The 25934-nt window shown below is 41.4% G+C and overlaps 1 protein-coding gene across 4 annotated transcripts in view; it reads right to left on the bottom strand.

Annotated features, from left to right (window-relative positions):
- Positions 1-25934, bottom strand: part of LOC307190113 (uncharacterized protein) — a 224338-nt gene that overhangs the window by 161341 nt on the left and 37063 nt on the right. For 3 of the 4 annotated variants that reach the window (XM_079929020.1, XM_079929019.1, XM_079929021.1), the window contains exons 2-3: positions 21566-21604; positions 11144-11174 (exon numbers count right to left, since the gene is read on the bottom strand). In XM_079929020.1, coding sequence (XP_079785146.1) covers positions 11144-11174; positions 21566-21602 — 68 coding nt within the window. In that variant the 5' untranslated portion in view covers positions 21603-21604. The remainder of the gene's footprint in view (positions 1-11143; positions 11175-21565; positions 21605-25934) is intronic. The other variant, XR_013829418.1, reaches the window with a different exon arrangement.

Raw genomic sequence — 25934 nt, 5'->3', positions numbered from 1 at the left:
TCAGGACTCAGCCTAAGGTGGCATCTATTTAGTCCAAAAGTTTGCCATCAATAGAGCCCACAATCTGCCTAGCAGGGCCTGTGTGGTTCCCCCCCGCCCCGCCCCAACCACTTCCCCGGTGAAAGGCACTAATCCCAGGTGAGGGGAAATAGCCAGAGTCGAGAGAGAGAGCCTTCACAAAATAATTTTTGCAAAGGTTCAGGTAGTGATAAGGAATGGGGTGGGGGGGGGATGATTTGCATTAATCTAACATCCTAACATTAAATTCAGTCCAAGTGGGCTTTTGTCAAAAATCATACCAAATGCTGGGAAATGATAATCAACTGAAAGCAAAGTGGTCCTTCCTTACAGAACGGTTTCAAATTCACCATCTTTGTAATGGGAGAGGAGGATCTGGAGATAGGGAAGTGGGTTTCTGAAAGACACTGCAGATCACAAATGTGCTGATCTAACACTATCAATGACATCTCATCCCAGATGGCAAGTGAAGGAGACACTGGGATTTAAGGCACCTAGACACTTGCCAACAGAATATGAAGACATTAGGGGGAAAAAAAAAAACAACAAGAATCCTTAAATTGCGTTGTTTAAAAGGCATAGAGGTCTCAAATTAATCTAAGGAACAAGTTCAAGAATAATAAGCATCTAAACCTCAGAATAATGTGAACTTCCAAATGCAGAGAATGGGGACGCTGACTAAATTCAAATCTGTTCAGAGACCTTATTCCAGGGCACGAGGCTGAGCTGCTGTCATGTACACAAGTGGGGTGTAAAGTCAATGGGATTACATTTTCCTAATTATTTTCTCCTTGAGCTTTACAGCACACACACAAAATGAGATCAGCCGGGACCTGCCTCTCTAACAAATCACTCCGATTTAAACATTGCTCACATAAACAAAGGGGGTGGGGTGGGGGAGAGAGGCACAAGGCTGGGAAAAGACAGAGAAGGGCTTCTTCAATCACAGTTGCAAGGAACAAAAACCTGGAGGGGGAAAAGAGTTGTTGGACCGCCACCAAATCTCTCCCACTGGAGACAAGAGCCCATCTGCTGAGCTCGGCAACTTCGCTTTAACTACCATTCAGCTCGCGTCTCTGCAGAGATCTGTCTGCCGAACTGGCAGATGGACCCCTGCTTCCCTGAGTCGCTGTGTTATTTGTTTAATAAATTTAATTAATATCCATACTGCATTGGATTTCTCCCAGAAAGGAGGCCGAAGTGTTCCCTTTCCCAATAGCTACATGATGAGTGATTTTCCGGAAAAGAGCAGATAACGGTGCCCCGGGGCACGCAGAAAAATTAAAAGTACTGTGTGCGTACGTTTCTTTACATGTATTAATTTTTTGCTATGCACTAAGATAGTTTTGATGGGTATTTTAACTTCATGGAAGTACGCAGTTCTAAAAAAGGCAGATTATCGCTTTTTTCAGATCAGTTATATTTGTTGGAATGTTTTTTAAAGAATCCAATCCAACCACATATTTAACATTTTTATCTATTTCCTCCCAAACGGTGGGTCATGAATGTTAAGGAGGTTCCCTTTGGCAAACAGCTAGCTCCACGACCGTTGTTAACAAACTGAAAAATCTCCCTGGTCATGTTGAATTTATATGATTTCCTAAGCTGAAAAATGTGGCCACTGCAAAATGGAGAATAGAAAAGGTCTTAACAAAATCAAGGCAGTAGCATGCTCCCTCGTCACTAACTGCAGTGCCAAGCTTCTTGGTGACAGAGTCCCTGCAATCAACAAGTATGAATTAAAAGTGTTTTACTTGCCTTGTTATTCAATGTCATCCTGTCTTTCTTGGCACCATATTTCATCTTACTCTAGATTTCCCAGAGTATGTTCCAAGAAAGAATAGATCCTTGAGGATGAAAAAGTCTAGGAAACATTATGTCAAAGAAGGTTAAACAGGCTTCTTCACTGCAGGACTTCTCAGAGCCTTTAATGTGCTAATAGGTATTGTGAATATTCCTGTAGAGGAGGGTGGGGTTCAATATAAAAGGCAGCATTTCCCAAAACCCAGACCTGTTTGATTCATCATTATATCCCAGGGCTTAATATAGGGCTTGGCAAATAGTAGGTACTCATTAGTATTTGTTGAATGAATGAATCAAAGGAACAAATGAATGAACAAAGAAGTAACTCCCCCAGTGGTTTTCCTTAGGGGTAACCCTTGGGCACCTGAACCTGACCACTGATAAGATTTTATTAAATAACAAAATCACCTCCATCCTAAGGAAGAATTGAAGGAAGTTAAATCAAGTATTGAATTTGGAGGGTTTCACTTTCAAGGTGTTATTTTCTTATATTAGGTTTATTCTGCATTTAAACTCTTCTCCACTGTTCAATATCCTAAACAATCCCCCTTTCTTTTACATATCAAGAAAACCTGATCTTGTAGAATTTTGTAAACTTCTCAGCTCCTTGGCAGTACCCTAATTTACTTGCGTTTGATATGCATAATCTCTTCCTAGGAACTGAATAATGAATTCAGTTCAATCGCAGGCATTGAGCTAGTGATAAAGATAAAAAATTACTCCTTTGAACAGAATTATTTTAAATGCAAAAGCTAACAAAGGCAGAATTATTTTGAGAGTTTATTGATAATCTCATTGTTAAACTTGTCAAATTGAAATTAAAGTTTTATTTAATAGGAAAAAATAACAATTATTTTAATGTAGGTTACCCCTTCTGCATTTTGTCTAAAACAATCCCCTATTGCTCATTTTCCTTCCATAATTTTCCTACAATATTCCATCTTGTTGATACAGCACTGAATTCACTCATCTTTCTGCTACAATTTCAGACAACTACAGCCCTTCCTGCTAATTAGATATGCTCATAGAGAATGCAAAGAACTGGCACTGGATCCTACATGTCCAGAATAACTAGATGATAGAAATCTCTCCTCTAATTCTGCTGGCTACTAATTTCTAAACTTAAAGAAAAAACCTTCTGTTACCTAGTGATTTCAAGCTGCTGATTGCAGTTTTATGCTGAAAGATCTCAGAAGGCTTCGCTAACATTAAAACCTTTAGAAGTAAAAGGAGAAATGAAGCCTTAAATAAGCATGCATTTTTAAAATTTCCTGCATCAAAATATTTCTTGAATTGGAAGAATAAATAATCAATAGATAGAATTCAGAAAATATTATGAGCTAGATTTTAGGAAGTAGGGGGGAAAAGAAGGGGCAGGAAACTTGATATTAATTGGATGCCTACTTACATGCCAGCCACAGGGTACAGTACTTGTAATAAAAATAATCAATGAGAGCTAACATTTAGTTATGTGACAGATACTGTGATAAATCTTTATATGGAAATCTATTCCTGACAATAGTTACTATTATGATGATTTTAAGGTGAGGAAACTGGGGCTCAGAGATGCTAAGCAATGTGCCACAGGCCATACGACTAGTAAGTAGAGTGGGAGAGCCCAGATTTGAACCTGGCCAATGGGACTCCAGGGCTTATGCCCCCAACCACTATGTGTTCCCACCTCTTGCATGTATTACCTTATCTCAGAGGCTATATACAACAATATCAGATGCTCTCGGCCCTTCCAGATGGAAAAAGACATGATGAAAATATTTTGCATTAATACTCCAAATATATGGTAATGGCAGAAATTTGTTATAACTTGATGTTTTATGTTTATAAAGACAATCCCTGAACTAAAATCTGTTAACTTCATCAAAAGCCAAGGTCCCTCTGCACTGACATAGCTGTCTTTTCCTCTACCAGATTTTCTAGCCTATATTTCAATGTGATTTTCTCTTGCAGGTATCATTTTCAATAGTCTACCTAATGTGATGTGCTGTAATTGATTATATCCCCCGCCAACTCCCTCCTCATTTTAGGAGCAGCAATTAATACAGGCACCTCTATTCAATAATAAACTCAGACAAAAAACAAATAAGTACCTCTCTACAGTTGTCTGCCTTCTCCCCCAAAGACCTCATTTTCCTGTAAGACAACATGAAATCTTTTGTTTTGTGTGTGTGTGTATTGTTGGTTTTTTAAAATAAATTTATTAATTTATTTTTGGCTGTGTTAGATCTTTGTTGCTTCGCGTGGGCTTTCTCTAGTTGTGGCGAGCGGGGGCTACTCTTCGTTGCAGTGCACAGGCTTCTCACTGTGGTGGCTTCTCTTGTTGTGGAGCATGGGCTCTAGGCGTGTCGGCTTCAGTGGTTGTGGCATGTGGGCTCAGTAGTTGTGGCTCGTGGGCACTAGAGCTCAGGCTCAGTAGTTGTGACGCACGGGCTTAGTTGCTCCGTGGCATGTGGGATCTTCCCGGACCTGGGCTCAAACCCATGTCCCCTGCATTGGCAGGCAGATTCTTAACCACTGCACCACCAGGGAAGTCCCTATTTTTTTTTTTTAATTGGAGTATAGGTGATGTACAATGTTGTATTAGTTTCAGGTGTACAGCAAAGTGAATCAGTTATACATATATCATATATCCACTCTTTTTTTAGATTCTTTTCCCACGTAGGCCATTACAGAGTACTGAGTAGAGTTCTCTGTGCTATACAGTAGGTTCTTATTAGTTATCTATTTTATATATAGTAGTGTGTATATGTTAATCCCAGAAAAATTTAACAAATATTTTGGTTGGTAGACAAAATAAATACTAATAGGCACACATTGGGCACCATCTGAGTGCCCTCTCTCTGCTACTACATGCCAGATTGGATACATTCTGTTACCCTTACTTCACATAGATACTGTATTAGTTTATTCATTGTAGTATAACAAATGACCCCCAAACTTTGCAGCTTAAAACAATAAACATTTATTATCTCACCGTTTCTGTGGGTAAGGAATTTGGGCACAGCTTAGTTGGGTGTCTCTGGCTCAAGGTCTCTCCAGAAATTGCAGCTGAACTGTCAGGTGGGGTTGCAACCTCACCTGAAGGCTCTAGCCAAGTGGGGAAGGATGTACTTTCAAGCTCATTCACGTGGTTGTCAGCAAGATCTATTTCCCCAAGAGGAGTTAGATTGAAGGCATCAGTTCCTTTTTGGCTGTTAGCCAAAGCCCACCCTCAGTTCCTTGCCACATGGCTCCTCTCTGTAAGGCAGCTCCCACTGTAGCAGTCAGCTTCCCTCAGAGAGAGAGGCCAAGATAGAAACCATGGTATTTATGTCACTTAATCTCCGAAGTGACATCACACCACTTTTGCCATATTCTATTTGTTATAATTGAATGTAAGTCCAGCCTACAATCAATGACAAGGGATTACATAGGGTTTGAAAACCAGGAGTCAGGAACCATTGGGGGCCATCTTAAAGGTTGCCTACCTACTTCCAATGTTGCATTTTTGTACCCCTAAAGGGAAGAAGACACACACACACACACACACACACACACACACGAAAATCTATAAAATAATTCTTATTTCCCAATTTTTCTGTTTCAAAACGAAATGAACACATTTAGGAAAAGTCATTCGACAAGTATTTAGAGTGGCTAACAGGACCAGACACTGTTATTGAACGTTTTCTAAAAGAAATAACTAAAATGGTGTTGTAAAAATTCACCAGGACCACTTCTTTCCCCCCAGGCAGAGACAAAGGAGAATAAAGATTAAGACAACCATTGGTCTTTTCTAATTAAAACCACCTCAGCATTTACTGTTATAGACTATTTTAAGAATGTCTTCTGAAGCTAGAGCAGTGCCAAGCAAATCCACTTGCCCACAGATATAAAACACATTCTCGGGGCTTCCCTGGTGGCGCAGTGGTTGGGAGTCCGCCTGCCGATGCAGGGGACACGGGTTCATGCCCCGGTCCGGGAAGATCCCACATGCCGCGGAGCGGCTGGGCCCATGAGCCATGGCTGCTGGGCCTGCGCGTCCGGAGCCTGTGCTCCGCAACGGGAGAGGCCACAACAGTGAGAGGCCCGCGTACCACAAAAAAAAACAAAAACATTCTCTAACACCAGCTTTAATAATGATAGCAGTGCTATTTTGATCCCCATATGCCTTCCTCTTCTGTCTTGTAGCTCAATTGATCAGAACTGAGCTATAAGGAAGAGGTGTATTATTTACTGATTCCCTTCAAAATTCAATATATTGATACATTAAGCAGGGACCATCCACAGTAAATAGTACAAACTAGACACCTTGTCCCTGATGCTAAGAAAACACTTAAGCGTCTCCAGAATTTTAAGTGCCTCAAGGGAGAATAAAATGAGAAGGGTGAAAGGAACACATTTTTTTAAGGTGTGTATTTATTTATCTATTTATTTTTGGCCGCGCTCCCCTGCAGTGGAAGTGCAGAGTCCTAGCCACTGGACTGCCAGGAATTCCCAGGAACACATTCTTAACTGAAAGAGCGTTTACCAAAAAGAAACTGAGAAATAACCTATATGGGAAAATAATCTGAAAAAGAATGGATATATGTATCTGTATAACTGAATCACCTTGCTGTACACCTGAAACTAACACAACACTGTAAATCAATTACACTCCAATATAAAATAAAAAATTTTAAAAAAAGAAAGTGAGAAGATACAGAATTACCTGAATCTACCTTGAGTTGGCAAGACCCCCCTCACCCCCCCCCCACTGCCACCAATCAAAACGGGGACTCACAAGATGGCTTAGGTTCAACTATAGAGAAATAATATTCCATTTTGCACACCTACGTTTTTGAAAAAGACTTATTACACAAGCAAATAAATACTTTACAACCTGTAATAAATGCCAAAAAGGAAAGAGGGGAAAATGATAGAGGGAGAGTGATAGAGAATTGCTTTGTCGAGAAAGATCCCTCTGCAGAGGTGATATTTAAGCTGAGACATGATGGAGCAGAGAAGTTTCCAGGCATGTAAAAAGTAGGACAAGGAGTTTTCCAGGTTGAGAGTGAAACTGAGCAAGATCCTGTGGGGCTCCCGGGCACGGAAGCCTTCCTGTCCCCCGTTTCTTGTAGGCAAGACACCAGCCTCCGTGACCTTCCCTGGGTTCCAAAGGGCAGATTCGAACAGTTGCTAATCAAGGGAGAAGCAGCCAAGAGACCACCTGAGGCGAGATTAAAGGGACCAGAGAAGCTCATCAAGATTAGGAGACCGACCACCTGAGATGAGAGTAAAGGCGTGCAGACCCTGCACACACCCTAATCTTATCAGCAACCCCACCCTTGAACTATTGCTATAAAACTCCTCATCAAATCCTCCCGGGTTGGGACACATAGTTTTTCAGGGCAGGAGCCCATTGTGTCCCCCTTTGCCTGGCAAGGCAATAAAGCTATCCTTTTCTACTTCACCCAAAACTCTGTCTCGGAGATTTGAATTGACACTGGTGCACAGAGGCCGAGCTTTCGGCATCAAGAGGATAGCATGTTTCCTGATAAGAGGAAGAGGCTGGCATGCTGCAGGAATCGAAAGAAGGCCATCTCTGGATGAGGCAGAGAACGGAATAAAATGAGATCACACCAGCTACTCAGAGGGAAATGGATAGGGCAGGACTGGCAGTGGCGAAATCAGTTATGAGGCTGCTGCTGGAATTTAGGTAAGAGATGGCGGTGGCTCAATCTGGAGCATTGTTAGTGGAAACAGAAGTTAGAGGCAAGAAATATTTAGGAAGTAAAAATAAGCAGTGAGACTGGATAGGAGGGTGAGAAAGAGGTGGAGAGAGAAAATGAGAAAGTGAGAGAGAGAGAGAGGAAGAAAGATGACATCTATGTGGACAAGTTCCACGTGTCTGGATTAATAACGTGGCGAGCGGTATGCTCCAACGTGACCACCTCTTGGCTTTGAGAAAACAGCTTCCCATGTGCCTCAAGAAAACTTCTGAAGAACCCAATCGTCACTTCTTTTTATCCTGTCAGCCACAGGAGAAATCTTCCATTCATTGGGAAATCAGACAGGAAACACAATAAAATGCCTCCAGAAAGAGGGCTGAGAAGTTAAGAGTATGCACAGAATCCAGAGAGGGTCTTCATTGACCATATATTCCAACCATTTTATTTTAACAGATGAGAAAAGCTTGGCTCAAAGAAGTGAAAGAGCAGGACAAGTTAACAGCCAGTCAAAGGCAGAACGAAGGCTAGAATCCAGTTCTTCTGATTGGACCAAATACAAATGAAGCAATATGACAAATGAGTACAATGATTACATGTACTTAGTAGCCATGTATCCATAATTTCCTTTCCTCCCTCCTCCAATCCTTAGTGAAAGAGGTAAGGCATTTGAATGCAAATTGCAGGGGGTGTGGGCAGGTAATATTTTGCATCGATCTTTGAAGAGAGCCTGCTAAACATACTCTGTGGGACACTCAACTGTAGAGGTCTAAATGTTATTGAAGAAAAGGAAGGAAAGATGCAAGGGAGGGAGGGAAGGACAGAAGGACAGAGGGAGGAGAGAGAAAGAGAGAGAGAGAAAGCTGAAATTTTTAACCTCAAATTACGTTGTTGAAAATGAACAAATTTGGACCCTATGTGAACCTTAATGTGATGCCTCCTTTGCTTTACTAGGTTATAAATGATATGAAATTTGTGTGAAAACTTTTAATATTTCAATTCCTAAGTCTAAGAATCTAATTTTATAATCTTTTCTACATTTTTCTAGTCTTCCAATTCTAGTAATTTTCTAATATCAAGAAAGAAACGGATTATGAATTCAGAAATAGGTAACCAATGAAAACAGAGATGATAAATGCAAGCTATTATGATTTGAGCTCTAGTATTCCCTTCCCAAATGATATTTCAACCCTAGAGGCTTCTCAACCCACGCCCCAATCCACTGACATTTATTTTTAACTCTCCTTTACAAACCCATTCCGATACAAATTTAGAGAAAAATCTATGTAAAAGATTTCAAATTGTTATTCATCTCACAGTAACATGTTTGACTAAATTCAAGTTCTCAGGAAAAGACAACACTGAGTGAAGTCTTCCATGCAAACTTACATCTCCAAGCTTTCAAAAAAAAAAGAATGCTTATGTCAACAGATACAATTTTACATGAGAAACAAACAGCTTTCATGCACATTTACACCCACCAACAGAGAAAACAATCTAGCCTAGAGCAACCTACTTTTCCTAAAATTATGGGTACCCTATGCAAGTTGAAAATGTCTGTTTGAAAGCTTTAAAGCCAGAATTAATTTTGTTTGTTTTAAGATAGCCACCAAGTATCTTTCCTCTTAACAGGAAATTAGTTCTTTGGATCTGGGCACATTGCAACTTTGAAGTTTGGATAGATCAATTGCCTCTCTTTCTGTATTTCATGCTCTCACACTCAAAATGGCTGGCTCAATCTAGATAACATTTTCCTCCAAACACCCCTCATTGTAAAGCACAGTGTGACTGCTCAGAAAGTTATGAGTCATGGAAAAGAGGAGGTTATAAAGCCTTTCTCCTCTAAACTAAATAAAAGCATTTACTGCCAACCACAGGAGAGGAAAGTCAAATCAGTCCTCCTGCAAGCCAATGAATCAGTTCTATAGCCTCCCACAAGATTCTTCTCAAATAATTTGCAAAAGAATTAGCACAGCCTTCACCAAAGGAGTTGAAAAAACATCCCACTGTGTTTCTATAATTCACTGATGAATTTATGAGAGTTGATAATTTTCTTGTCAACAGAAAGATCCAACTTCACTCTTTTCCAATTCAGTTTTGTATGTAAGTGATACCTTGCAGTTTAAATAATAAACCTTAATCAAGTAATGAAATAAGGTAACCCCTGGCATTTTACTATGTCATAAACAAATTCAACCCCACCACATCCCCAGACTATCTCAGGACCAATGTATACTCAGTCCACAGCCAAGGGATTCGTGGGCCTTTAATCCCGTCAGGCTGGGGAGAAAAGAGGAAGAGAGACAATGAATGGTCCAAGCCTACTCTTTCCTCCATGCCTTTCTCCAGTGTTTTCCGCCAAGAAAGCAAAGGAGTTTTTAAAACATTTTCATGATAGTAATCTATGCACAGGGACCCAAAAGAAAGTAAGAGTTCATGATTCTTCTTAATATAGAGAAATAAATACTACCACTAGCTACTACTAGGTGAGTGCCTCTTCCACAGAGGTAAGCATTTATTTGTTTGTTTTTGCTAAGTTGTTCATTTTTTAAATATAAATTTATTTAGTTTTGGCTGCGTTGGGTCTTCGGTTGCTGCACACGGGCTTCCTCTAGTTGTGGCGAGCGGGGGCTACTTCTCATTGCGGTGGCTTTTCTTGTGGAGCAGGGGCTCCAGGCGCACGGGCTTCAGTAGTTGTGGCACATGGGCTCAGTAGTTGTGGCTTGCGGGCTCTAGAGCGCAAGCTCAGTAGTTGTGGTGCACGGGCTTAGTTGCTCCGCGGCATGTGGGACCTTCCCAGACCAAGGCTCAAACCCGTGTCCCCTGCATTGGCAGGCTGATTCTTAACCACTGCGCCACCAGGGAAGTCCAGCATTTATTATTTACCTAGTTTTCCACTCAAGGGCTATCCCCACCCCCACCCCTACCTCCATCCCAACCCCCAGCCGCATCACCCAGTCCACTGCCAGGGCAGAAGGCAGCACGCACTGATCTGACTTGTAACGTGGCTCCAGGAAAGTAGTGCGTCAGGTGACCAATCACGGGCCGCCCTCTAGCGGTGCCTCGACAGTTCCTCTGAAGACCACAACTTGGGGTAAGTGGTAGAGGCACGTGGCTCAGGCATGTGCCAACTGACACCACGCTAAATTCACCTGTGGGCTCTCCCATCAGTTCCACCTGTCACACACGTGGATGGGGGGGTGGTGCATGTTTCACCTGAAAGACAGTGCCTGACATTGACAAATCAAATTCCAGGAATCTCAGGCCCAGTTGGTGTCCACACCAAGAAGCACCACTTTTTTAGGAACATCCTCAGATCACAGCAAAATATTAGGGGTGAATGAGTTGGTGGAAAAGAAGGGCCTAGACTTTCCCCTGCTTGGGCCCACTCCATCCTTCAAAGCTCTAGAGAGGATTTTATTATCCATTTTGTGTTAATATTTATTTCCACACCCAACACTGCAACACATGTTGTCTTCAAAAAACTCCTTAGGCAAATGGTAATTTTCCATCATATCACAAGGTTATGCCGATGTCACTGGTAACTGTGGCACCCTAGGATTTTGCACATATATATTCCTTTTATAAGTATTACATTCAATTTTGAAAAGCTTACCTACCTGAGGTCCAGATCTGGATTCCTCCCTCCAACTAGAAAAAGTAATAGAACTAGTAAATTTGTGTGTGTGTGTGCACGCACGTGTGTGTATATGTGTAGGAGAAGATTGTTAGGAATGGAAAATGAAAATTCTGGGAAAGACTAGTCGTTCAATCAACACAGCCCCCCAGGCCTAGGTTAAGAAATATCTTAGGTCTGAATGGTGCTTTACAAGCACATCTTATAGTTTATAAGCATATCTGTTTCTTCACAAGAAGCCTCATTTTGCCTAAAACTACCAAGATGTGCCGTGGTTTAGTACAAGTTGTAAACAGAATCCTATACCCAAGTACCATGCTTCTTCAGGCAGTCTGCACTGTGAGTAGATCTTTATCCCCCGACATTCACAAATGTGGGAGAGAGCTGGGAGAAATCTTATGACCCTAAAGAGTCTTAAAGTCTCTAAGCCAAAGTAAACAGGCCAAATGTGCTAATCATCAGACAAGTGTAGAAGGCTGAGACCTCCACTCAGAGCTTTATGAAGATATTCTCAAGTTCACTTTATCGCACGTAGGATTTTCAAGATATGAAATTCACTAAAGCACAAATGGAATAGAATCGCGTGGGTATAATCCTCACATATTTCTGCCAGCTGGGATCCTGGATGTTGAGATGTGACCGCCTCTCCATGGGCCTGAAACCACCAATCTGTTTCACCTGGGTCGCTGCACAGCCATCAGATGGGAGACACTATGTGGTCACTACCCTAACAAAAAAATCCAAAGCCCCGACGTCTAGGGAAAAGGCTACAGCTCCCATTTCCAATCTCCCGAGCCACCCCAGTCCCTCTGCGATGGAGTATCAATAGAGAGACCAAATGAATTGTTCACTTAATTGTGCTGTGCAAGCTGAATAATTGCATGCTTTCCAGAAAGGCTTTGTAACCAGTGAGATGGCGCTGGATCTGCCAAAACCTTTACCTTGAAGCCAACATCCTTTCTTTCTCCAGGCTCTCTCCTATCACAAATAATGGCAATCCTGGTATTATTTCCAGAGAAGGCAAAACCATGGCAGGAACATCAAAAATCATGTCTTTCAAAATGGAAAGATTTCCATGAAGCTGCTGCTGAGATCTGCTATCTCCACATATGCCAATGGGAAACCTTTAGTCACAAACCCGGATTTAGTGCATTACACACTGAAACAGCCAACAAATGGCAACATGAATCTACCTTTAGGGTGAGCAGAATTGGTCCATTAAATATAATGACCACATGTGAAAGAGGATACAAGAAATGTGATGAGGTAAAGGCTTCAAAGACATGGTTCAACATTGAGAAGTCTGATCTCAATTTTGGAGATCCATTGGAGATCCTGATCTCCAGCCATCCACCCCTCTTCCCAGAGGCAACCACTGTTTCTTGTTTCCTTCCAGACCAGAGATCTAAATATTTTTTATACTCTATTTTATAATAATTTTCCTTCAATATGTTCTTGCCTATTTACGACCTTGTTTTTATCTCTTGCAACAGTTTTTCATTAATAATAATCAGGGTCTTTTCTCCTGGATAGGTCTATGTTTATATAGTTTGAGATTCTCCAATTGGCGGTTTCTTCTCAGATGCGATAATCCCCCATGATACAGTTTAATCAACATGTCTCACTAACAGGATTAGGACTTTAGAAAAAACAGTATGCATCAGGATCTGACAAGAATGCAAAGCTGCTATTTTTCTGCAAATATCCTTCAAAAAACCAAGAGATTTAAAACAAGTAGAAAATACAGTGTGGAGCGGCCACCAAACCAAAGTTCTAAGCGGGTTTAAGTTTCGACAGGACAGTGTTATCCTGATTCAAGCGCCAGCTGGCTTGGATGTTGAAACATCAACCGCTTCTGATTTTTCAGGTTTAGATTGGTCCAGAGCGATACAGTTCTGCTTTTCAAAAGTTTGCTTTATACCACTTTGCTTTTACAAAAGACCTACATTCGTACCTGTTTGCACTAATCAAAAGAAATCGGAAAAGGATTTTCGTTTTTATGAAAAAGAGAAAACAGCGTTTAGCATTTGTTCTGCAGGCAGCTGTTACAGAGGCAGCTCGAACCCTAAGCAGGGAGAGTGGCACCTCCAAGCTCCTCCCCCAGGAAATACACTGGGCATCTCAGCGTCAAGCTGCCACAGCTCTGAACTGTGCCTGTGCTTTATCTCAGTTTATTTTGTGCATCCATTAGCAACATGTATCCTAAGTTAATTACTCCTTCACGTTCAGCCATTTCAGCTCAGGAAGGGTTTCATAGGAATGCTCTACTTTCTGATAGCAGGGGAAACCTGTATTGGCCTGAGTGTTTAGAAGTGGGAAAGAGATGATGGATGCTGGGAGGGAAGCTAAGCAGGGTGCCACCCACAGTCGGAGAGGCCTTCCAAAGAGTCCTTGCTATGAGAATACCCAAAAGGAGGTAACATGCACATTTCAAACACTCTAGGTCAATTTTTTTCCCTTCCCAAATCCAACTGAGGCTACGGATAGTTAGAGAGGAAAAAAAAAAAAAAGACCTAGGTTCTAGTTCTGGTTTTGTCATGAATTCAATGTACCCTTGGCCTAATCACCTTCAATTCACTCTCCCCATTTATAAAATGAGGACCTTGGCCGTGATGAGCTCTGAAGCCCTTTTCACCTTTAACCTTCTCAATCCAAGATGCAATTTCTCTCCATATATTGACTTATATGCCTGTCATATGGGCATAATTTTTTTTTATTTCCCACACATTTATTTGCCATGAAACAACAAATTTTGCATAAATATTTTAAAATCCTCATCAGGGAAAAGAAGTGATGGTAGTGGAGAGCTGTCACTTTGAAGATGTCCACCATCCATTCCCCCTCCTTGGCAGCACCTGGGTTTCTTTAGGGGGAAGTATTTGTGTACAACTGGGGGGAGATAAGTCCAAGTGTCTATCGCCTCCCCCAGTACAAAAGCTTAAGAGGAAACTGGAAGTTCCTTCTGCCAAATTCTCCTCTCATAAATCAATACATCCATAGGATGGACATGTGACCCATCAAATTTTCTCCCTCAGGACTCTGAATCTGTAGAACAACGCAAGAACAAGAGAAACAGCTGGAGTTCATTCACTCCAGAACTGATACCCAGGCAAGACTATTGAGTAATTCCTGCTACAAGGCTATTGTTTCATTCTGAAGTTTTCCCTTCAATTCTACAAACGACCCTGTATCCTCCCAATAAATTCTTTTTTCTGTTTAAGTTGGTGGTTTGCTGCATAACAATCCACTCCAAAACTTAATGGCTTAAAATATTAACAATTTATTTACTCACAATTCTACAGATTGGCAATTTGGGTAGGGCTCAGCTGGGATGGCGTATCTGTGCTCCATGTGGTACCAGCTGGATTCATTTAAACATCTGCAGTCAGTGGGTAGATCTGCTGGGGGCTGACTGACCCTGGATTGCCTCAATCACTCACTTATTCGGAAGCTGGCTGGAGTTATCAACTAGAACACCTCAGTTCTCCATGTGGCATCTCACCTTCCAGTACGCTAAACTGGAGAAATGTTCAGAGAGAACAAAAGCAGAAGCTGCAGCTTCCCTTATATCACATTCTATTGGTCAGATACTTTTTTTTTTTAGTTTTTATTGGAGTATAGTTGCTTTGCAATGTTGTGTTAGTTTCTACTGTACAGCAAAGTGAATCAGCTATACATATACATATAGCCCCTCTTTTTTGGATTTCCTTCCCATTTAGGTCACCACAGAGCACTGAGTAGAGTTCCCTGAGCTATGCAGTAGGTTCTCATTAGTTACCTATTTTATACATAGTATCGATAGTGTACATATGTCAATCCCAACCTCCCAATTCATGCCATCCGCGCTCCCCCATCGGATAGTTTAAAACCAGCCCAGATTTAAGGGGTGGGAGAAGAGACTTCATCTGATAATGGGAGGAGTGACAAAGAAACCTTCCCTGCCAGTGCAGGGGACACGGGTTCAAGCCCTGATCCGGGAAGATCCCACATGCCGCGGAGCAACTAAGCCCGTGAGCCACAACTACTGAGCCTGCACTCTAGAGCCTGCGAGCCACAACGACTGAGCCTGAGTGCCACAACTACTGAAGCCTGCTCGCCTAGAACCCGTGCTCCGCAACAAGAGAAGCCACCGCAATGAGAAGCCAGTGCACCGCAACAAAGAGTAGCCCCGGCTCGCCACAACTAGAGAAAGCCCACGTGCAGCAACGAAGACCCAACGCAGCCAAAAAATAAACAAATAAATTTATAAAAATAAATAAATTATTTTTTTTAAAAAAATGAAAGACAGACCTCGTCCTTACTGTATTAAAGAAGGAGTTCAATTTAACTCAAACACTACTAGGCTCCAACAGTTTTCATCTTTGCCACTGCAAGGTCAGCAGACTAGTACTAAATGCAAGCAAACAAGAGGGGAGGAGGGAGGACTGAAGAAACAACTGCGTTTTAACCTTTCCACATAGGCCTAGAGGAAAATAGAGCACACCAAACCCAAAGGTCATACAAAAGTAAGGAAAGATATTGTCCAAATTAAGTAGCTCTTTTTACTACTCTTTACTTCCAAGGCCAGAAGGAAAATGTTTCCATACAGCTTTCCAGGAATGTGGCTGGTAGTCTCCCAATATCCACTTTCTTTTCTTTCTTAGTAACAGAACGCCAATTTTTGGCTGGTTATGCTGCTACCCAGAATATTTCCCAGTTTCCCTTGCAGCTAGTTGTGTCCACATGATTTAATACTGCCCAGTGAAATGTAAGTGAAAAGATTGAGGGGATTGGGGGGAACTCCTTAAAAGGAGCTTGTTCTATTAGGAGAAGCAACCTTTTGTCCTTCCTACCGTCTAGAATGTGGGCAAGATATTAGAACGTCATGTTAAACTATGAGGCAATGTTGAGAATGGAAGCCAGGCACTGGGATGGTGGAACATAAATACCGACGGAGCCTGAGTCCTACGTGGTGTTATGCAAACATCATACCCAGCTCTGGGCTGCCTCTCTCCACATGACTTTATGGTATTTAAGCCACTCTTTCTTACCCACATCTGAATACAGTTCCTAACTGACAAAATGAATACTCTTATCTAGTCAATGGGCTATGTCAGTGACCCAAGCAACAGTGACTGACTTTTACACAACAAAGGTCCCAAATGAGTCAGAAACACATAGGCAAAACAGTACCCTCCACATGGTGTTGGATATTTAGGGGAACAAGACTTATGGTTGTTTTGTAAAGTCCTAAAACAGATTCAAATAATCAAAACTCAAACACAGACCTGGCTTAAGAACTGTTTGGACCAAAGAAAAAGGGGCAGGGATGAGAGGGAGGGAAAGTACTAGCTCACAGCAAGCTTGCTATGAATCAGAAAGTGTGGATGGGAACTGGAAGCCCCAAAATATAATTCGGTATAAGGCTGCCCTCATATGAGTGTCTAGAGGAAAACAAAGGAGGTCCTAGCGCAGTGCTAGTCTCACGTTAAAAAGGACATTTAACAAACAAAAGTAAATTGAGGTGACAGCAACCAAGGTGTCTGGATTCTCCCCTTTGTGAAGGATGGGATAAGGAACTGGAGTTATGCACCTGGGGGCAAAGAAGACAGAGAAGAGATATGACTGGTGTTTCAAATACGTGAAGTGCTATCTTGTAGAAGAGAACTTTGCTTTAATCTGCATGGTTTCAAGCATTAGAACCAATGAGTGAAATAAAAATAAAACATATTTCAACTTAATAAAAGAAAAAACCTTCTGAGAATTAGAACTTTCGAAAACTGGAATGCACTACTTTGTAAGGTAGTGCGTTATTTGACATGGTAGTGGATTTTTTTAAAAGTAGGGATGATAATGGAATTCAGGACTTCTTCTGAAACTCAAGATAGGAAATAAAACACTGTTGTATCTTGGGCTTCCCTGGTGGCGCAGTGGTTGAGAGTCCGCCTGCCGATGCAGGGGACATGGGTTCGTGCCCCGGTCCGGGAAGATCCCGCATGCCGCAGAGCGGCTGGGCCCATGAGCCATGGTCGCTGAGCCTGCATGTCCGGAGCCTGTGCTCCGCAACGGGAGAGGCCACAACAGTGAGAAGGCCCGCGTACCGCAAAAAACAAACAAACAAACAAAAAAAACACTGTTGTATCTTGAAATCCTTGAAAAAATGAAGTGATTTTGATTCTAAGGTGACTATCAATGAAGAATAAAGAGGAAGGGAGCTCTGCATTGGATGGGAAACTAACCAGGCACCCCTTCTATTCTCACTGTGCTATTAATACTGCTATTAATAATTAGTATTTTCCTGTTACATGTGAAGTAGTTAACATGCAATGATGCAGGTGTTGGACAAATGTTTCCTGAGGAAAATCATAATGATTATAGTGGCCAGAACTCTTCCACCTGTAAGTGGATGAAACAAGCTCAGAATAGTCTGGGGATAAAATAAGAAATTCAATGGCAGGGGTAATCTCATTTCAGGCTCAAACAATAGGGTCAGAATCTTTCTCCATCTCTTGGATCAATTTTCTCCGAGCTGGCTTCAATCTCAGGCAGACTCTTACCATGTAGAAGCCCAGACCACCTCTGTCAGCTTCATACTTCATTCCCTATAGAAATTTCAACGGGGCTTCCCTGGTGGTGCAGTGATTAAGAATCCGCCTGCCAATGCAGGGGACATTGGTTCGATCCCTGGTCCGAGAGGATCCCACATGCCGTGGAGCAACTAAACCCGTGCGCCACGACTACTGAGCCTGTGCCCTAGAGCCCGCGAGCCACAACTACTGAGCCCGCGTGCCTAGAGCCAGTGCTCCGCAACAAGAGAAGCCACCGCAGTGAAAAGCCTGTGCACCGCAATGAAGAGTAGCCCCCACTTGCCGCAACTAGAGAAAGCCGCTTGCAGCAACGAAGACCCAACACAGCCAAAAATAATAAATAAATAAAATTAAAAAAAAAAAGAAATTTCAATGGACAGAGAACTCGTTTTACTCAAAAGTCTTACAGTTGACTTGGACTAACCTGGCTTCAAACACAGCCCATTGTTTACCCAATTACTGTGGGCTTTGGCCAGGCTTGGGTCACATGAACTGAGAATAGGGCAGGGGTGGTTTCCACAAGGAAAAGAAACTTCTGATGTAAGGATGCTGTGAAGTTAAAAATAATAAATGGCCACTACAATGACAACAATGAATGTGGTAGATTTTTTTAATGGCAACTTCAGTGGAATTCGGGGCCTATTCTGAATCTCAAAATAGGAAATAGAAATACTGTTTTATCTAAAAATCCATGAGAATACGAAGTGAATTTGATTCTACGACTTAATCTAAAATCCTAATACTCAGGCAAATAATAATTTTAACATGTCTGTCTTTTCACCAATTCCCTCTTTTTTTCTTAAGATGCCTCTGTTCACAGACAGCCTCATCACACAAAGTAATAGCAAACGAAGAGAAAAGCATAAAATGTTTACTGAAGTGGATGAAGTCATGGCATGTAAAGAAAAATTATTCATTAATAGCTGAAAAAATCCTTCTCTATATTTAATATTTAGGTGACATATTTCCATTTCAAGTGAAGTAGACATTATAGTCATGAACAGCAAACAGAAACACAAACTCCATTTATTTGTAAAATAAACTCATTTTCTTTTCATATCAATGCAAAAAATGACCCGATGCCATATGTTCCATCTGCCATGATTCCAAGACAGCAAAGCTATACAATTTCTAGATCATTAACTTGTCTTCCTATTTTTCCATGTCTTATGGTTCTGCTAGGTAAGTGTTCGTTCATTCACTTTGATAATGCTACCTTTTATAGGTTTGGTATTTCATTTGCTCAATTACTCCATGCAAAACTGCAGCAGCCAGTGAGTGCATGTGTGGGAAAAAAAGGACCCACCCCACAGTTTCTCTAAAAGAACAAGAACTCAAGACTACACTTCCAATGGTTTCAAACAAAAGGGGGTTTTGTCTTTTGCTAGTCTCAAGTTTGAAAAAGGCATCTATACCCCCTCATTTTATATCATTGGAGCCAGGCTGAATGCCACAGTATTCAGGACAGCACAATGGTACAACATAGCAGCATGTCAGCTCTGTAAATAGTGGGTGGCAAGATGGGGAACAGGAAAGTGTCCCTATAGTCACATGGGAATCATGGAAGGGTCAATGGAAGGAAACAGGAGCAATCATGGGTCCATAGGTTATCTGCATAAACGCAGAGAAGTAGAATTCTGCAAATAAATCCCAAAATTAGACCTGAAAAATATAATTCAGGGTCATTGCAATGATACAAGAGAGAGAGATCCTGAGGTTAAAGCAGCTGTGTATCATCCCTGAGTTTTCCATTTTTATTACATTGCTTAGCTATCCACAGAGTTTTCTTTGGGCCAGTTTAATCTATTCAAAATGGCTGCATGAGACTGAGACCATTATGAAAAAACTGTGCTCAACTTCTGAGACAAACTGTAGAATTCACACTAAATAGCCCAGTCTATGTGACTCAGAATATAAAGTCATCAGTAGATGCTTACCCAAGAAATCAAACAGGAACTAGTATACAAGCTGCACACGAAACATGTTAAGAGGATGAAGGAGCAAAGTAGTAACAAGAGGTTTAAGAGAACGCAGCAACTCATGACAGGTGCATGCTTACACAATTAAATTTACTACTTCTTTTTTGGAGATAAACTCAGGAGTTTATAAAATGAACAGACATAATAATAACTACAAAAACGCCATCATGATTTATTGAGCATGAATAAATCATTTAAAAAATCCAGCATTGGGGGACCTCATTGAGTTCTTTCTATAAGTAGGCACTAATAGCATCTCCAGTTTATAGAAGAAAGTGGATCTCTGAGAATTCTGTGTAATTTCTTTAAAATCACACAACTAGCAAAGGCAGAGCGAGGATTTTAACTCTGCCAGTCTGATTCCCAATTCTGTGCTTCTAACCACCAGTGCTTTTTTCTTAAGCACTTCGCATGAACTCACTCATTCAAGTCTCATAACAATCCCAATAAAGTGGAAATTATTATTTCTGTTTTTCTAATGAGAAAATCAAGACGATAAATCATTTGTTCTAGGTCACATGGCTGGCCAGTGGCAGAGCCACCACTGGGACTCATGTCTGTCTGACATTAGAGCTCACCTTCATAGATAATGTCACAGGCTGCTACTTGCCCATCAAAATCTATTCTCCTCTTCTTCCTGGGTATGAGTCTGCTTAGCCAAAAACTACACTTCTGCGCTTCCTTTGCAGTTATGTATGACCATTTGACTAAGTGCTTACCAAAGGAACATGAGTGGAAGTGATGTGTGCAACTTCTGAGTCAAAAGGAACTCCGTGGTCACAGACCTCCTCTTTCCCTTTCTCATGAACTGGACCTCAGAATAGCAGGGGCAAAGCTTCAATCATACAGACAAGGACTATATCCTAAGGGATGACAAAGTGCAAAAGTTGGAGGAGGGACTTCCCTGGCAGTCCAGTGGTTAAGACTTCGCCTTCCAATGCAGGGGGTGCAGGTTGGATCCCTGGTCAGGGAGTTAAGGTCCCACATGCGTCGAGGCCAAAAAGCCAAAATATAAAATAGAAGCAATATTGTAACAAATTCAGTAAAAGATTTTAAAAGTGGTCCACACCTAGAGAGTGTCATACTGAGTGAAGTAAGTCAGACACAGAGAGAGAAATATCGTATGATATCGCTTATAGGCAGAATCTAAAAAGAAATGATACAAATTAACATATTTACAAAACAGAAACAGACTCACAGACTTAGAGAATGAACTTATGGTTACCGGAGTGGGGTGGGTGTGTGTGCAGGGAGGCTGGAGGGAGGGATAGTTAGGGAGTCTGGGATTGACATATACACACTGCTATAATTTAAAAGGATAACCAACAAGGACCTACTGTGTAGCACAGGGAACTCTGCTCAATGTTACGTGGCAGCCTGGATGGGAGGGGAGTCTGGGGGAGAATGGATACATGCATATGTATGGCTGAGTCGCTTTGCTATGCACCTGAAACTATCACAGAATTGTTAATCAGATATACTCCAATATAAAATAAAAAGTTAAAATAAAATGGATAATTTGTGGTTAAAAAAAAAAAGTGGTCCACATCAAAAAAAAAAAAAAAAAGCGGCTTTCAGAAAACAAAAAAGTTGGAGGAGCCCAATTTCCTGAATGACTGTATAAAGCAGAGCTGCCCCATATATCTGGACCACCTTGGAACCGTTATATGAGAGAGAAACAAATTTCTACATTGCTAAACCACTGTACTTTTAGAGTGTCTTGTTACAGCAGCTTAGCTGAACTCTAATATAGCCAGCAAGTACTATCACACAAGCAAGGAAAAGATACCACAGACTTAGATAAGAAGGCAGGCATGAGGGTGTGAGGGAATCAGTGAGACTAATATTCGAATTACTTACCCTTTCTATGAAATCTCCATTGTAGAATATTCTTCATTCCTAAAGACAAAAAAAAGTATTCTGAACAAAAGATACCTGTAAAACATCATCTAATGAAAAAAGCAAAGCAAGACAAAAACAACAACCTGGAATGTAACAGCAAGTACTGGGAAAGTGGTGAGATTTTCATTTCTTGTTTTTACATTGCTTTATGACACTTCAGCTGACTAAGAATCTTTTTGAAATGATATCTAAATTGGCTCTCTGTAGAATTCATTAGAACAACCAAGCTAGAATCCATTAGAACGTAAGAAAACAAAATCCCCTTTAAAACAGGTGTACTGAAATGAGCCCAAATCATAATACTGTAACATACTAAGTCAGTATATCTGGACATCACTTCAATTATCTTCATTTCATCTCTACACTGTGTGTTGCCTCTCTTGGACGTGTTGTTCTGGGTCATACAATGCAACCTCCTTTGTCATCTCTTTGAAAGATATCAGGAAATATTGTAGGGGCCAATCTTCAATTATACACCCACCCCCTGAGTCTGTGGTTACCCAAAGAACCCATGGGATCTTCCAACTGAATCTGAGAAACCTTAAGTTTTAATTTTTTAAAGTAAAAAAAAAGCATTCCTGTGGAAAGTAGTTTTCATATATTTAAACATCCACTAAAATGATCATAACGTTTAACTCCACATCTGGGTGCTTATTTTAAAGAAATGATAAAAAGTATTATATTTGTGAAGATGTTCACTGAAGCATATTTTAAAAAGGGGAGAAAACTGTAAACCAAATATAAAACAGCAGTGAAAAAATAGTTAAATAAATGATGGTTCATCCCTAGGGGAAACACAAGGCTGATATTTAAAAACAAATCCAGGGCTTCCCTGGTGGCGCAGTGGTTGAGAATCTGCCTGCTAATGCAGGGGACACGGGTTCGAGCCCTGGTCTGGGAAGATCCCACATGCCGCGGAGCAACTAGGCCCGTGAGTCACAACTACTGAGCCTGCGCGTCTGGAGCCTGTGCTCCGCAACAAGAGAGGCCGCGATAGTGAGAGGCCCGCGCACCGCGATGAAGAGTGGCCTCCATTTGCCACAACTAGAGAAAGCCCTCACACAGAAACGAAGACCCAACACAGCAAAAATAAATTAATTAATTAATAAACTCCTACCCCCAACATCTAAAAAAAAAAAAAAACTATTAAAAACAAATCCAAAGCAAAGGTACTGAGAAATAAATCAAACCTTTCCCGTTATCTTTCAAAGAGATAACAAACATTTGGTTTGGATGATCCAGAACAACATGTCCAAAGGAGGCAACATACAGTGTAGGGATTACAGATTCTGCAAGTTAAATGATATCATGGAGAAACAAACAGACAAATTCAAATTGGGTACTTTTACCGGGCAGTTGACCAGGTTTTTCAACAAGTTAATGGCATTTTTAAAAAAGTGAGTCTGTTGTAGATTAAAATAATGTTGAGAGGTAACAACCATTGCAATGTATAGATCATTATTTGTATCCTGGTGTGTATGAATCAAGATTAAAGAAAGACATTTTTGAAATAATGAGGGAAATCTGAATATGACTGGATTATATGTAATATCAAGGAATTACTGCTAATTTTGTTAGGTATCATAATGGTACTATAGTTGCATAAGAAAATATGTAGAAAATATTTTCTAGAACTACATAACGAAGTATGTAGGGGTGAAAAGACATAAGGACTGGAACTTGCTTTAAAATACTTCAGTCACAATAACAGCCATAACAACAAAACACAAAACACACAAGAGTACAAGTCCTGCAGTAGCCTGCCTGAGTAGCTCCAATTTGTATCCAACACTTACTACTTATATGACCTAAGGCAAGTAACTTAACTTCCCAATGCCTTGGGTTCCTCTTCTGTTTACTAGTGATACCAATCACGTCTCTTGTCTTAGGTTATTGTGAAGATCATATGAGATGAGCTCCGTAAAGACCTCAGCACGACAATGTTAGCTATTATTATCATCATTATTAACCAGTATGCTCTTCACTCATCTAGGACCCCAAACCCCACTCACCAAAAACACTTAATCCCTTGAAATCTCTCCTCTGTCTTTCTCTCCAGGTCTTGGCTCCTTCTTATTCCCTCCCTCCCTAGTCTCTTTCCTTCTTCAGGATATAGAGCCTCTGCTTTTTCTTTTTTTTTTGCGGTATGCGGGCCTCTCACTGTTGTGGCCTCTCCCATTGCGGAGCACAGGCTCCGGACGCGCAGGCTCAGCGGCCATGGCTCACGGGCCCAGCTTCTCCGCGGCATGTGGGATCTTCCCGGACTGGGGCACGAACCCGTGTTCCCTGCATCAGCAGGCGGACTCTCAACCACTGCGCCGCCAGGGAAGCCCTGAGCAGCTCTTTAATATACAGATTCCAGGACCTGCTCAAGGGCAACTGAATTGGAATTCTGAGGAATGCTCCCAGATTGTTTTGTTTTCTTTTGTTTTAATTCATCTGTTTTATATTTCCCAGGTGATTCTTATGCAACCAGCCCACACTGATCCACAGAATAGTTTTCAGAACCACTAGTTTTCCATTTTTTTCCCCCCCCTGTTGCTACATTTATTCCCTTCTGGGAATAACTTGTTATCCCTTCTGGTCTTAGGGACCTGACCAGAGTTGTGTATCCACCCCTTCCCTTTGCAATACAGCAGTAAAGGTGGACAGCGCCCCCTCAAGAGAGAATGGGTGATGGCAGCAGTGATTAACTAGTTATGTCAACCCAAAAAGAAAGTGAATTTCAGGGACCAAGACTTAGCGACAGTGAGGCTGAATCCTGCATCAACCACAGTAGTTCTGCATTTATCTGTTATATATACGGCACTTCCTTGTACATTCGTCTGAAGGAAAGATTCCATTGCAGGGGGCAAAACGTTTGAAAAATATTGCCTTTTATAGAACCATAACATAACCAAAACACATTTCTTCTTCAGTTACATTTTAGGCAAACAGAATTTTTTTCTATTTTGGGCTACCCTGAAAATTTTAAGTATCATCTATAACATGGATCCTGTGGAAAAAAATGAATCTGAATTCAAGATGGCAAAAACACATCTCCCTCACCACCAGCAACTTCCCACTGACTGAGCAGCAAGATGGGATTTGTTGTTGCCTCCCTGAATACCCTCAACCCCATCCCCAAGACTAAAGTGACCCCTAGCTTGGAATAAAGGAAACTCTCCCCGAAGCCAGAAGGGGATCCCTAGTCCCTCCCTTCTCCCCTTAACCACCCCCTGCAGTGGCCACAAGGACTGGAGGTCGTCCAGTGGAAAGAGACACCAGGCACATTGATTCCCTGGGGCTCAGGAAACTCCCCGCACCAGACCCCTGGCTATGCCAATAAATGCCCCAATAAATATTTTACAGGCAAAGAGGAAGCTACGGACCCACTGTCATTACAGTATGTTAGAGTACGCGCTCTGAATTGCTTTGAGGATCTAGCTATGAATCACCCACATGCTCCCTGGGGAAGAACAACGTTTGTGGAGTTAGCCCTGGACACAGATTAAAGCAGATTCACGTGGTGACCTTGTTCCTAGCCTCACGACTACAATATCCCAACCAGGCAAGGCCAAAAACCCACCGCGGTACGAAGTAAGGCATTGCTAACGACTTCATTTGCCAGACTTGTGTTTCTCCTCTCCTCTACCTCTGCCTAACAAAACCACACTCTAGTGACTGCTGAGTCGGCGCAGGAGCTAAAAGTCCTGTCTGTTCCTGGTGCTAACTAATGAGTTGAATGAATGAAAAAACATCAATTCACACCTGAAAACAAACCAATCCCAAGCATAAATAACCCACATTACACCACATGTGTCTTCAAGGGAATACATTTATTTAACTCGAATTTCTCAACCAGCCGCATCGACAGCTCCAATAATGACCTATACGTAATGACCTAGTAACAGGTAAAGACCAGTAGTCGGTAATGACCTGTGACATTTGAATGCTTACCTAGGAGACCTGAAGGAGTCTCAGCTGCAAAAGACTGCACTGAGCTCGCTAAACTGTGTTTATTGATATAGGGAAGTTAAGACTCACACATTTCCTCATATATACGGGAGCAAAGTTTGAAACCAAAGAGGTTTGGAGAATAGTCCTCCTAATTATTAAGGACAATGCTTTGGGCATTCCAGTTATTAAGAGATCGCCTCATGATTGCACTTGTAACAATAAAACCTTTTATTCATTCATATATTAAATAATAATGGCAGCCAAATACCAGGCACTGTGCCTGGCCTCTTTTCTAATCACACATCCCTAAATTCCACCTTCCAAATACACTGGGTTGCTCACAATGCCCAGAACATGCTCTGCTCTCTCCAGGGCTCTACACATGCTG

The sequence above is a fragment of the Stenella coeruleoalba genome, assembly GCF_951394435.1.
Source record: "Stenella coeruleoalba genome assembly, chromosome: 8".
In the NCBI taxonomy this organism is placed as follows: Eukaryota; Metazoa; Chordata; class Mammalia; order Artiodactyla; family Delphinidae; genus Stenella; species Stenella coeruleoalba.
This window is presented reverse-complemented; position numbering and strand designations above follow the sequence as displayed.